Below are 13,935 nucleotides of genomic sequence, written 5' to 3'. Positions count from 1 at the left end.
ATTTCCCTCTGAATCCATAAAGTATCTATCTATCTATCTATCTATCTATCTATCTATCTATCTATCTATCTATCTATCTATCTATCTATCTATCTATCTATCTATCTATCTATATATCTAGAATACTTTATATGAAGTGTATACAGCATGTACTTGATATACTATATATATGGGTATTTATGTTTGTATATATGTTTATTTGATATTTTATTTTGTCCTTTGTACTCTCAGTTGTAAATGTTTATTGTTTTGACTCAAATTACTTTATTACCTAACGTCTGTCTATTATGAAACATTTTGTAGCTGCTTACTTTGATAAGTCTATGATAAGGGAACTTTATTATGATCACCATTATCCCCAGGTCATGTAAACATTTTAAATACAGTGATAACATTTGTTCCATTTAAATAAAAAAGATAATAAATTGCACTAGGCTACAGATGAATGAATGTTCCCAAATCGAATATAGTAATGACTGCAACACATTTTCTGATTGTTCATTCTAAAAGAAGAAAGAGTCAGAACAGAGTTCAGGTATTCTGGAAGGTTGTAACAAACAATTCTGGTATTATAGCAGTATATAATTATTTGTAGTGAGTGTACAGAATACCAGGTGTAAGTAAAATATAAGCTCCCCTGGTTTATAGAATCACAAAATTCCCAACTATGAGAATAAAACTTAAGATGAACTCCCTGACTCATGTTCCAGCTCCACAGAACCAATATTCTTAATGATCATACGATGGCAGGTTAAAGTCCTTCTGTGGACCATGAGACCGCTTGTCCGACAAAATTCCTGACATTTTCTGAAGGATTTCAGTGCTGGTGAGGTTTCTCAGGAATTTTTAAAGAATGTCCCTCAGTTTGAGGCAGCCTATCAGGACCAGAATCAGGTCAGTCAAGTGTCAGCCAAGTCAGCCTGAAAACAAGGGAAGTTTATTGGCCACAGAAAACATGATACAACACAGAAGCTATTTAAAAGCCTTGAAGAAGAATGTCGAGGAAATAGGTAGAAATTTATGTATTTACATATCATTTAAGTGGTATCCGAATACTTCTCAGATTCAAATATTAAAGCATATTTTAAAGGACATACAATGCAGATGTACAACGTTGAGGAAACACGTCTTTATTGGTACATGTTCCAACATGTTTGTTTGACGTAATTAATTACATTATTAATCACTTTAGGAATGTCAGTAGGAGGGTGAGGGTTGTGCATACTTGATCTGTGATCAACTGAGAGGCATCTAAAAAAAATGTTTCATGCCTTAACACACCCATGAAAGTCAGCACATGAGAAAGAGTGACTGACAGAGATTAAAAAAAAAAGGATTATAGAGCTAATTAAACGATTAAATGGACTGAGGATGTTTTGAATATTTGTGGTTTTAAAGTGACAGAGTGGGAGAAGCTCTTCAACACCTGGGTCCGTGCCGACACTGCTCAGGTTTCTCCTCCCTCTTACTGACACTCAACAGCTGCTTTAGAAGATTAAAAGCTGCTGCTGTTTCTCCACTGTCAGAGTTTATCAGAGTTTGTATATGTGTGTGTGCGTGAGGGAAAGAGAGAAGTGCCTTTCTCATGTACTCACTGATAAACTAAAGAGGGAGAGGCAGCTTTCCTCTTACCCACTATTTCCCATTGTTTCCTTGAGAGGGATTTAATGTGAGAGCTGCTCGCATCTCATGTTACCGACTGTCTTTTTTTACACTTGAAGGTCTTGAAGTCACCGCTAACCGTCTCTGTGTAACCTCTGAGTATGACACCAATAAACGCACACATTGGTACTTTACATTTTCATAACCATTGTTGCTGGTGCTAGTTGGAGCCTCCCTCGCAGCTGACTGGGCAAAATGCTTTTATAAACTCAAGTGTGCCTACAGGAGATTAAGAATTTAAGCGGATTAGATTAATGAACTCATGATTGTAATCTTAGGTTAATTCATTTTGCCGCTCTGCATGGCTTGAGGCCAAACTGGTCTAAGGACATATGTGAATGTGTGTGCACTGTGCACATTTGTGTGTTTGCATGTGCATTGTGTAGCTGGTCATTAATTACTCTCTGGCAGACAAGCCACTAATCAGACCCCCCACAATCACTCCTCAATGCCCCCAGCGTTGCCACAAAGCATTCACTGGGTGCAGGTTCAGAATGACAGTAACCGTCGCTGCATTGTTGCCCGCAGACTCACTGTATCACATTGTTTTTCACTCAAGGCAGGTGGTCCCCTCGATGAGGTCATCCCGTCTGAAATATAAGGAGAGGGGTCCTCGGAGCGGGTCAGCCTCACACTCAGGACTCAACAACAAACAATGCAGAGGTTCTTATCCCTTCCTATTTATGTAGTTGGCTCCTGTTTCCTAAGTAGTTCTGGTTGGAGGTGAATGTTTTATTGATTTACTCTGGCAAGTTGACAGCTTTGTTCGAGTTGGCAGAGCAGTTTATAGTAAAAGCCTTGGAGTGAGTAACCCTAGCCTGGCTGACGAAAACGTAGTAAGAATATGCAATAGATAGAAATAGTAAGGCCATTCAAACTTAACACAAGGTATTTTTTTTTCCAGACATCGAAGATTTTTCGAGTAAGAGTTCAAGATAAAATAAAAAACTGTTCAGATGTTTACACAGATTTTTAATGGTGCAGACCATTCAGCTGAAACACACACAAAACTAAATAAATGATGGTATTGTTGTCATCTAATAACAAACCCAACATGGCCCCTCATTAATGGACATTACTAGCCGATACTCATACTACCCTGCAGTGATTTGATATAATACAGCCTTACTTCTTACAAACAACGTGAGAGAAATGGATTCTTAGGAAATTTTACAGCTGTAAATTCGAATTCAGAGTCTAAATGTAAATATATTTTTAATTGAATATCACTGTTCTTCCAAACAATAGATAATCTTTATTGTGTTTTCAGACTCAGAGACAATTCACTCCAGACTAAAGATTCAGTGGAGTATATCACCACCATGTGGCAAACATGCATTTGTATGTGGGTGCACTTGTTTTTGTTAACTCTCCGGGACCTTTTCCAGACCTTGTCAGGACCAGTACACCTAATGGGGGCCAAATCCTGACCCTTATGAGCTAGATGTTAATTTCTGAGGTCCCAGTTAAGGTCACAGGTCAGATGTGACAATGGTAAGGGTTAAGATAAGTTTAGGCGTGCATTGTTCAAGGTCATGGTTTGGAACAGGATTAAGATCCGGCTGTCCACAATGAATGGAAATCAATAAAGTGCTTTGTGAGGATCATTGGCATAGCATCATGTTTAGGCTAGTGTAAAGGTTAAGATAAGGCTCTTAGTTGTGATGGTTAAAGCTAGGGTAAGGAGCTATGCCAATGTGTGTCCTCACTTAAGTGAATAAGCACAAAAAAGTGTGTGTGTGTTTCTGTTTTCTATATTTGTAAGCAAAGACCCTGTAGAGTGAGGACATTGTCAATGGATTGTTTGAGGGTTAAGACTTGGTTTTAGGGTTAGGGTTACAATTGGGTAAGGGAATTATTAATTGTATTATGTCAATGAGTGTCCTCGCTCAAATAGAAGTACAAAAACGTGTGCCTGCGTGTGCGCATGCGTGCGTTTTCGGGGTTGGCCACCATATATATCTATGTTGGCCACTTTTAAACGGAACTCAGCCGTGTCCACACACTATTAACTACATTTCCCATCTATCTGAATCCCCGCCCCCTTTCCTGCTAAGCGGAAATGTCGTTTACAGCCTTCCGCCGCCGTCAAGGGCACAGGAAACTCATGTTAGCGGTGGATTCACGCTGCAGCTTCTGTACACACGTGTTTATTAAAAGAACCGGTTAAAAGCAATGGACGGGTTCGGGTCAGACTTCGCCGCCGGAGGCTCGGGAGGTAAAGTGGACCCCGGCGCCATCATGGAGCAGGTCAAGGTCCAGATCGCTGTGGCTAACGCTCAGGAGCTGCTGCAGGTAAAGTAGCGATGCTAAGCTAACAGCAGTAAACTGCAGCTGGGAACATGGAAGAGGCTGCATTCAAGTTTTAATATGGGCTTAATGAGAAGCTTCATAATCCTGGTAGAAGATCATATTCATAAATGAAACCTCAGGAACTAAATGTCCTCAACTCAAACTTTGACTGTTTAACCACATCTACCTTTAACCCAGTTGTATTCCCATAGCCTCATGGGGTTTTCACAGCTGTCTGTACTAGATGGAGCACAAACCAAAGTAATCTCTCTCTTCGTGTTTCAGAGAATGACAGACAAATGCTTCAAGAAGTGTATAGGGAAACCTGGGAGCTCACTGGACAACTCTGAGCAGGTATGTGTGCTGGGCCTCCATCTGTTTGCTTGCAGATAATGAAACTGTACAAAGATTTCATTATCAATCAGGTATACTTGTCATTTTGTTCCTATCCTAAATCCAGGGGCTCAAGCCTGTCAAATGTGAAGATTAGCTTTTTTTCCTATGGTTTTCTGTAATAGTAAAAGAGTTCTTGGTATTTTTAGTGGGGGATTTCTGTATATTTTAAATGGCACATTTATCTAACATTATTTAATCATTAATCTAAATACTTCAACCGGGCCCAGAGATGTTAGGGACATGAACTCAGGTTAGATTAGCCTGTGGTGGGCCGGCCTTAGCAGAGGGTGTCTTGCGATTGACAGGCCGAATCACCCAATGACGCAAAGGTACACAACTGAAAATACAACTATAACAGTTGATATTTACTAACTTGTCCTACATTTAAAAAAAGTTTAAAATATACATACCTAACCCTTACCCTTACTTTAGCCTCTTTTATAATTCTATTGCATATAACTGAATCGAGTTCACATAGACATCACCACCTGTCTATGGTTAGTTGCACTTTACACACTGGATTATTTCTTGAGACCTACTTGAAAATGTCAACACCCATTCTAACTCCAAGAGTTAATTCGCCCCTTTAAACGAATCTGCTCAGCAAATTAACTACTTCCTTCTTAGCCCACAACCTGTCCTCCCACCAAGTTTCAAGAAAATCAATTAGTAGTTTTTGCATAATCTCGTTAACCTGACAGATTAAAGCAAAAAAAGAAAGTCTGTCTTTTATTTATTTTACACAACACCTGTATTTATACAATACCGTATTTGACCTGTTTCTCCTACACCTGATGTTTTATGACCTTTAGGTTTTTCGCTGCCTTTGTAACATACGTTTTGTAAAGATCCCTCACTGAACAGCAGTCTGATCCTCCCTTAACCTCACTGCTCTTGTCCTTACAGAAATGTATTGCCATGTGTATGGATCGGTATATGGATGCCTGGAACACTGTCTCCCGAACATACAACTCCAGATTACAGAAGGAAAGAGCTCGCATGTGAACATCCCTCTCTTCACCCTTCCCTTCCTCAGACTGCTGCGTTACAGTGTGGAGGAGCTCAGTGCACTTGTGTGTGTCATGGCAGCAGCACATCTACACTATCGGTCATCATACCTCACAGACAGGCAGGGACAGCCTGCGGACTCTAGCCATAACAACATCTCTCTGGACGTTTTCAGTTTGCCTTGAGGAACAGTTCAAGATCCACGTTTGTTTTTCGTTTTGTTTTTATGTTATAACTAATAAATCTTCTGATTCAAAAGTAAACGTGCACTGGTCAAAGCTGCAGTGTGGATGATTGAATCAGTATCTCTGACTTTCTAGTGAGCATGAGTGTGAATGGGTTTATCTTTACAGGTCTTCTCGATGTCCTGTGCAGGTTATACCCAACCTCTCGCACAGTGCATGCTGGGATATGCTCTGGCCACCATGCTCATGAATGGGATAAGCAATTTAAAAAGTATGCAGTTGAAATGTGGCAGTTAAATTACATAACTGCCCTTGTTGTTTGGCATATTTATAACAGTACAACACTGGGGATTCAATAAAAACACTTCACACATTCGGGCTGAGGTTGAATTTTTCTTGTTTTCAACAGCCTGCATCATTAGGACACATGATAATTGTAAACAGGACTCAGTCACAACAACAGTTTCTCCTTAAAACACTGTCAGCAGTTTGTCATTGTGGTTCTGATGAGGACAATGGTCTTTCCATAACATGCTCTTACTCTGAAAAACCAACTTCAAAAGCAGGAAGAATTGAGCCACTTGGTGTTCTCACAAGCAAGAACTTGACATTCACAAGCCTCACACTGTCAGATATCAGTGCTCGAGTACGCCTGGAGAACAAAACTGTTTTGTCTGACCTGTTCTTTAGTTGTCACTTTATATGCTGCCCTCCACAGTAGTGGGCTTGTTTGAGCAGGGTCTGCCTTGCTGTAGGTGGGGTACTGAACCTTTCCCATTGGGTGCACAGTTCGTGAAATGTCTGAGAACCAAAAATCCTTGTTTTCTTCTCCACCCTGCAAGGGTTTGTCTAGGAAAGTAAGAACCAGAAAACCATCTGAAGTTTGACTGAAGAAAATTCAATGAATTCCATAAGAATAAAGCTTAAACGGGTTATTCTCTTGTTTCTTATCAAGAAGATCAATGAAAAAGCACCATGTTGATTAAAAAACTAGAAAAAGTGAATTCCTTTAAATCTGACTCCAATGCCATACAGATCTATTTCCCCTAGATAAACCCACCTATCAATAGCTTCTAGCATTGGAACAGAGAACACACACAAAAAGACAAGAAAATATACCCATAGATGAACCACATATATTATAAACCCCACACAAAATGAAAATAAAACCCACATCATACAGTTAACGTTCAGGAAAATAAATAACTGAAATAAATACTTACAGTCATGCATATTTCTAGCATTTTTGTCTGTAAGCAACAGTTCAGGATTCTCATTTCTTCAGCACATGAGATGACAGATGACTGCAAAGCGTTACAACAGCAACTCTGACCTGTTGATCGAACGGGTCAATACTGTGGTAACTGAGTATATGTGTGTGGCTTTCAGGATGACTTGGGTCCTTGTACAGTACAATGTTCTGGAGAAGATGTGTCCACATGGTTTGTCATCTCTTTGCTGGTACAGCTGCTTTTTACACCTCTTCAGAAAGGCATGTACGTCGATATCCATTTCCTGACTGATGTCACTCTGGTGTAAACCCCTGGAAAACCTATTCGCCCGCATCCATGTCCCCAGCTGGTCACTCCAGCAATAAACCACTGGCCAGAGGGCTTACGGCAGGTCAGGGGCCCCCCAGAGTCTCCCTGAATGATGGCAAAGGGAAGTCAGTTATTATTTTGTAAGAAATTCAATTTACTTCAGTGCTCTTGTGTTTTCATTAGAATAAAACAATTGATTAAGGAGTAGGAGGGAAAGAGGGAGAATGCAAGACACAGCAGGTACTGAGAGAATGTCACTTGGATGGCTGCTGAGATGCCAGGTGCTCTGACCGAGACAGGAATGCATGTGGTTTTCCTTACATAAGAAGATTACAGAGAGGGAGCAGGTAAGTAGGGGGGGGGGGGGGTCTGTATTTTTAGGAAATAAAAGTCTACTCTCTCCCGTCAGACAAGCATCTCTGACTTGTGCTTCAATGTTCGGGAACAAGCAAGCCTAGTTTTTATCTATCACTCAGAACCATAATTATAACATATTTATTCATGTGGTTGTACTGTTTTGTGTAAAGTTCTAAAAAGTTCTACAGACTAAAAGGCAACCTGGTTAACCATCCACTGTGAAAAGATCTATCTGAGCCATGGCCCTGTTTCCCAGAGCACTCAGCACAATCTTGGTCCCCAATCTTACCACTCTGATAATACAGAGGCTGTACTGGCCAGGAGTCTGGCCCAAGTCCAGGTTGAGTCAAAGTTATTTTTGTCCCAAATCGAGTGTACAGCTTCTTACCAAACAGGTGTCCCTGCCTCCCTCCATGTAACCAGCGCACATCATGTTCGGAGTCAACACGTTTCCGTACGACTGCTGGCAGTCCGCCTGCTCGATGATTTTCACTGCAGCTTTCTGCAGCAGGTTGGTCAATGAACCTGGTGAGAGGGAATACAAAGATAATAATACAGGTGAGTTTAACATGTTCATAATGTTTCAAGTCTTAAGAGTCATAACAAAGTGGAAGCCTTTGGTCCTATCTGGCATACTGATTACTGGAGTTACAATCATATTCAGGTTCATTTTTTTCGGGTTATTACTTGACTTGCTCTGATGTTCAGAAAAAATCACTTACATCATGCTATGGGCTAATGTGTTTATATGCCAGACTAGTTGCAGCACCAGCATTATGCAAATGTAGGAAGTTGTGACATCACAATGATGCAGAAGAATCAGTCGGACTACTGTCGCAGTGTTTCAGGAGCTTCAGGAGCTTCAGGGGCAGTGTCTAAAATGAAGACCTTGTTTAAAATTCCACCTAAACAATGATTTCAAATAAGGTATGTTTAGGACACTAAGGAGTTGTTTGATGCTTTCTTGGGAACTGCATCTTGGGCTAGTCTTCATCTCTCACCTCCTTCCCTCATGGATCCCCAGCCTGTGATGTAGCACTCTGCATCGGCCAGGAAGAGGTGCACTGGTGAGGGGAGACAGACGGACTGGATGGTGTAGGACACAGGGGCCGGCACCGCCAGCTCCAACAGAGCCACGTCATAATCCATGTTGGTGCCATTGAAATCTGGGTGAACGATGACCCTCTGGATGGGGATGACCAGGGCTCCTATCCCAGAGCGCAGCACAGATCCCAGGCTCACAGCCCAGTTACTGGGACTAGGGTCACTGGTGATATAAATATAATAAATGATGGGTTTTTTAATTAACTTGAACAGTTTATTTTCTATCATCCAGTTCGTTTATATTAAGTGGGTTATGTTATTTTCAGTGTTGCAGTAAGATCATAAAGTCATAGTTTTGAGATCCAGCTAAAAGCGAAGTACCTTTTGATGCAGTGCGCTGCAGTCAGTATCCATTTACGATGAATGAGTGTGGCGCCACAGCGGTGAAGCCTCTGGTACTGAAGACTACCAATCCAAGGCCACTCCCCTCTGCGAGCTGTCACTCCACCCACAATCCTTTGGGAGCCCAACGCAGGACGCACACCACAGACTGAAACAGAAACACCTCTGAAGCATTTCCTCTTAATTACACATGTAGTCTTCTTCATGCATTTGATGTAAACATACCACAGTTTCTCTCGTCTGCCTGGTTGGGACAGTCAGGGACTCCGTCACACTCTGGGTTTACCTTGTTGATGCAGGAGGTGGCGCTACAACGGAAGTTTCCACTGCAGTTTGACGCTGGAAGACATGATGGAAAAGAAAGCTTGGCTATTAGGATTAAAACAGAATTTCAAATTTGGGACATGGTATTCATAACTAACTTAATTCTTTTTTTTCACAAGTAGTTTCTTTCCGTATGATATTACCAGATGATATCAGTGGAGACAACACGTCCGTGGCTGTTGTCACTGATGCTGATAGATTATTAAAGCTCAGTCCTTTCACAGTAGGTGGCACAGTGGGAACATTTGGGGAACGGACCAGGCTGGGGTCTGTGTGGCTTAAAATCCAGTTGCGGAGCCTGGTGACCCGGGAATAAACCCCAGGCCTGTTGATCTGGGCACAGCCCACACCCCAGCTCACCACCCCAGCCAGGAAGAACCTGCCCGGGGCCCCCTCACACACCAGAGGCCCCCCTGAGTCACCCTGCAGGGAAAAAACAAAACATTCTGATGCAAGAGGGGATAATTCAGCACCTTTGAGGTGTCATCTTCTGAAGAAAGTTGTTCATTCTATTCTTTGATGCTCAAATGAAAAAGAAGTGAATATGACATTGATACATGTGGTGAACCAAATCGATATCAGACATAAACAGTTCATTTTGAAAGAGAAGGTGATCTTTCTTCACTGAGATACATTACCATGCACAGATTAATTTAATCCAGTTTAATTTTGTTGATCAAGTTGTATTGAGAGGTTGGGACCGGGCCTTCACTTTGTCCTCCTTATAGTACCAATACTCATCATACTTTAGGGCACGATTAGAGGCAACGTACTTGTTTCTTCTGGTTTCAAGATAGTAAATGAAAGACAAAACTCTGCCCCAAGACAAGAAAGTATTGTAAGAACATGTAAGTTGATCGCTGATGCTATTGTAGCTAAACTTATCTGAACTGCAGAAGCAGCACTGACCTGACATGAGTCCACCTTGCCCTGCAGGAATCCGGCACACATCATGTTGTGAGTAACGGCTCCTCTGTACACGGACGACTTGTTGCACACCTTGGAGTCGATGACTTTCACCAGAGCCCTCTGCAGTGTAGAAGGCACCGCGGCTAAGGGAGAGCAATAAGCAGAACAACTGAATTTCTCTTTACTCACAATGATCATATTTCACGTATGGGATATATACGGTATAATGATGATGACTGTCTCTGTGTGACTTAAATATGTCCAATAATTCTATTTCACAACATTTTCTTGCCCTGATGTTGTGCTGAGGTGTACGCCTGCATGTAGAGCCTTACGGTTATACTGGTGCAAAGCCCCCCAACCCGACACCATGCAGGTCTGTCCTGGAGCGAAGACGTGTGAGGGCGAGGGCAGGCAGACTGGCTGGATGTAAGAGCTGAAGGTGAGGGGGGTCTCCAGCTCCAGCACCGTTACATCATTGTCAGTGGTCGAGGGGTTGTAGTCTGGAGACACAATCACTGATTTGATGTTGATCGTCCTGGTCTCCGACTCCTCACCGCTCACCAGTCTGGCCCCGACCAAGGCCGTCCACTCACTGGGGTCATTGTCCCTTGAAACAGAAAAGAAAGAGATGACAAACCCATTCATAACATACATAAAAGTCACCTGGGTCGTTCATCTGTTAATATTTCAATGCTGCGCTTACACCACCACTTAATAGATTGATAAATGTCTCCTGAGTGAGAGAGGATGATCGATGCGTACCTCTCAAAGCAGTGGGCTGCAGTGACCAGCCAGCGGTCACTGATGATGGAGGCTCCACACGTGTGGTGTCCATGGAAGCGTAGACTGACCTGCCAGGGCAACTCGCCTTGTCCAGCATCCTCACCGCCAACCACCCGATTCCCCATGGCAGGGCGTGTTCCGCAGGCTGAGGAGGGAAGTTCAACCATGTCCGTAAGAATGTCAGGACCGGAAGAAGATGTTTATTTTGGATATTTCAATAAGTATTTAGTACGTAATTAACATCAATTATGAGCAGGCAGTACCATTATACTCTGCTGGAGATGGTAGTAATATGCCTGTCCTTACAAATACCAAATACATTTGAAAAATTTGTAAATAATGAAGCCTAAAAGGACGGCAGAAGGCTCAAATGTATAGATTCAGTGTCACTCACCACAACGAGCTTCATCAGATCCATCTGCACAGTCAGAGATGAAGTCACACTCTGGATTTAATTTGGTGACACATTCTCCGTTGTCACAAGTGAAAGTGTTGTCAGGACACCTGGCTGGAGAACCCTCAAGAAAACGTGACAAAATCAACGGAAGAACAATCTTCTCCTAAAGAGGAAATCCCAGATCTGTTAGAAATAACTTCCCACTTCCCGACAAACCCTTTTTCTTAACAATGGAAGAATTAAATATCTTAATAGAAAATAATAACACTCCTTAGGGTCTGAATAAACTTGCCGTTAACTACGCATACTCAAAATGGCTAAGCTGAATATAAATGTGGCAAAACTTAGAAAACAAGGCTTTTTTTTCTTTGCTCATGAAAATTCGATGAGGTTTTTAGACAGAAAATGGATGACTTGCAATTCAATATATTCCTAATGATACACAGTTAATTTAAAATACATATTCTAGATATTAACAGGTCTATTTCCTGTGGTTTAACTCACCTAGCAGTTCATCTCCAATAGCATAAAATGACTTCCCACTGGCACCTAGAAGGAGAGAGTAACATATTAGATCGAATAAAGACTTTGACGGCCTGAAGTCAATATTAGTCACTTCCACTCCACAACGCCACACACAGTCAGCTGACCACTGTAGTTTTACTACCCAGTAAGATGATAGCGTTGATCGCTCCATATCCTGGCACCTCTAGCGGCTTCCCGTGCATGGCTGAGCTGAGTCCAGCTCTCAGCAAGTCCTGAATGAAATTATCCGAATACTGCTGCACCTTGGAGACCCTGAACACCAATCTCAGTGTCACCATCACGTTACCATCACTGTTACTGGGAGGGAAGAGCAAGAACACAGTGTTAGATTAATATCACAGCCTCTTTTTCACTTGGTGTAAATGATCTGCTTTAGTTTAGCTCTCACTTACCCATAGGCAACAATGTTACAACCAACATAGTGATGTGATGTTGATGAGGCAGTGTAGACATTGTCAATCTGAAAAAAAGTGAAATGAGCAGTTTAGCACAGTTTGAAGGAAATCTTTCCCCCCCACACTCATGTGACAGACAGAACTAACCTTGGACTTTAGAACTGAGGACAGCACTAAAGAGTAACCAGAGTCCCCATCCTGTAAAGCAGCATCATACTTCAGACCCTTCAGCTCCACCGTATCCATGAAAGAGTGCTCCTCCTGCACCAGGTACGCTGGTTACAACACACAGGAGAAGTGGTTAGCAGCTAAACGTGGCTCCTGTAATCTGAGCCTGCGTGTTTCATAAAGTTTAGTAGAAAACTGATCATGTTAAAAACTGTGGATTGAGGTTTTACAGAACTGGAGACGTCACATCCGGGTTCCTTTACTAAAGTATATAGTCTGTCATTACGCGGTGAATCAGACAGTTCAGTTGGGGAACTCACCGAACAGCAGGCCTACACAGACTCCGATAGCGAGGAAGAAGAGGAGCAGGGCTATGAGGCTGCTCCTGCAGGACCACGGTCCTCCTCCTCCTCCTGCATCCTTCTTGCCCTCCATGTTAACTTCACAGCACCAATCTCACAGCTCACATTCCACTGACTCAAGCATCATCACGGCTGACAAACAAAACGATCCAGGCCTGAGAGGAAGAACACGACAACTATGATAGACTGAGTTTGACACTATAATATTACATTTGTAAGAAATGTTCATATGCACAACTATATATTTTTTCACTACTGCACGTTACATCACAATTAAACTAGGGGGGAAAAAATGATCTTACATGATGAATTTTGTTCATCTTATTAGGAAACATTGACAGACTTGTGAGTCTATCATCCTCTGAACACTGATGAATATTAATAATACATAGTTTTTGCCCAGCCCTTGGTATATCTACCTGGTATATATATATATGTATGACTTTGCTCTAACAATATCCTACAATAGGCGAATGGTATGCGTTCCTACTGAAACAAATGGGTATTATGAGATTTGTGAAATCAAACAATGAAATTGTAGCAAACTGTGGAGAAACATTGTTTAAGAGTAAATCCATTCGTCTGTTCAATATGTAAAACAAAACATGCACCTGCTCAAAGTGTTTTAAACTTCAAAATGCGAGAATAGTGGAGAGAGCGCAGTGCTGTGGGCTGCGCGTAAAAGAGACCACGGTGGCCATGTTGCAAATCAGATGTGGAGAAAGATCACACGACACGACACAAAACAGACACACAAGAATCAGGTGACATTCGATCTAACGATAACGACATTGAAATGTGTTGACTCCTGTGTTGAGGATAACTCATTGCGCACGGTGCGTCTCACCGGGGCACATTCAACAATACAGGCTTTATGTTCTGCAGCAAACCCGCTCACCTCTTCCTTGTCTCCTTCCTCTGCACACTGTCGTTCACCATGTAACGCGGTCCTCAGCGCAGAGCATCCACCCAGGAACACATGCATGGATGGAGAGGACGACGAGGGATAGAGAAGAGAGACGTCCGCTATTTGTTCCACCTGCCCTGGAGGGGCGTGTCGTGCGCGTCCCGCAGGTAACTCGCCTTCTTCAATTTGCTTTAGGAAGTCGACTCGGCTTCAGATATCCCCAGACGACCCTCCACCCATCGGTGTTGATCCTC

General features: G+C 42.2%; 2 protein-coding genes across 2 annotated transcripts; one reads left to right on the top strand and one right to left on the bottom strand.

The window, feature by feature from the left end:
• The first annotated feature begins 3,732 nt into the window (after window positions 1-3,732).
• Window positions 3,733-5,918, top strand: timm13 (translocase of inner mitochondrial membrane 13 homolog (yeast)). Its single transcript, XM_062394939.1, has 3 exons — window positions 3,733-3,957; window positions 4,240-4,308; window positions 5,257-5,918. The coding sequence occupies exons 1-3, from the start codon at window positions 3,838-3,840 to the stop codon at window positions 5,353-5,355; spliced, it is 288 nt and encodes a 95-aa protein (XP_062250923.1). The 5' UTR covers window positions 3,733-3,837; the 3' UTR covers window positions 5,356-5,918.
• A 409-nt stretch (window positions 5,919-6,327) lies between these two features.
• tmprss9 (transmembrane serine protease 9) lies at window positions 6,328-12,847 on the bottom strand. The gene is made up of 15 exons (XM_062394937.1): window positions 12,733-12,847; window positions 12,392-12,519; window positions 12,242-12,309; window positions 11,971-12,146; window positions 11,804-11,852; window positions 11,301-11,410; window positions 10,886-11,051; window positions 10,456-10,730; window positions 10,121-10,263; window positions 9,380-9,634; window positions 9,113-9,251; window positions 8,867-9,035; window positions 8,443-8,708; window positions 7,830-7,966; window positions 6,328-7,189 (listed from the first exon to the last, which is right to left on the bottom strand). The coding sequence occupies exons 1-15, from the start codon at window positions 12,845-12,847 to the stop codon at window positions 7,028-7,030; spliced, it is 2,358 nt and encodes a 785-aa protein (XP_062250921.1). The 3' UTR covers window positions 6,328-7,027.
• Window positions 12,848-13,935: the final 1,088 nt, after the last annotated feature.

This window comes from Platichthys flesus, chromosome 9 (genome assembly GCF_949316205.1).
Source record: "Platichthys flesus chromosome 9, fPlaFle2.1, whole genome shotgun sequence".
NCBI classification, from domain to species: domain Eukaryota; kingdom Metazoa; phylum Chordata; class Actinopteri; order Pleuronectiformes; family Pleuronectidae; genus Platichthys; species Platichthys flesus.
The sequence above is the reverse complement of the archived record's forward strand: the minus strand, read 5'-3'. Positions and strand labels throughout refer to the sequence as shown.

Excerpts from the sequence above, each read along its gene's own strand:
- timm13 (XM_062394939.1), top strand. The coding sequence starts at position 3,838 with ATGGACGGGTTCGGGTCAGACTTCGCCGCCGGAGGCTCGGGAGGTAAA. Across the intron at positions 3,958-4,239 it reads ACGCTCAGGAGCTGCTGCAG|AGAATGACAGACAAATGCTT; the intron begins GTAAAGTAGCGA and ends TTCGTGTTTCAG. Across the intron at positions 4,309-5,256 it reads CACTGGACAACTCTGAGCAG|AAATGTATTGCCATGTGTAT; the intron begins GTATGTGTGCTG and ends TTGTCCTTACAG.
- tmprss9 (XM_062394937.1), bottom strand. The coding sequence starts at position 12,847 with ATGGAGGGCAAGAAGGATGCAGGAGGAGGAGGAGGACCGTGGTCCTGC. Across the intron at positions 11,411-11,803 it reads GGAGATGAACTGCTAGGTGA|GTGTCCTGACAACACTTTCA; the intron begins GTTAAACCACAG and ends TTCTCCAGCCAG. Across the intron at positions 8,709-8,866 it reads GCAGCGCACTGCATCAAAAG|TGACCCTAGTCCCAGTAACT; the intron begins GTACTTCGCTTT and ends TTATATCACCAG.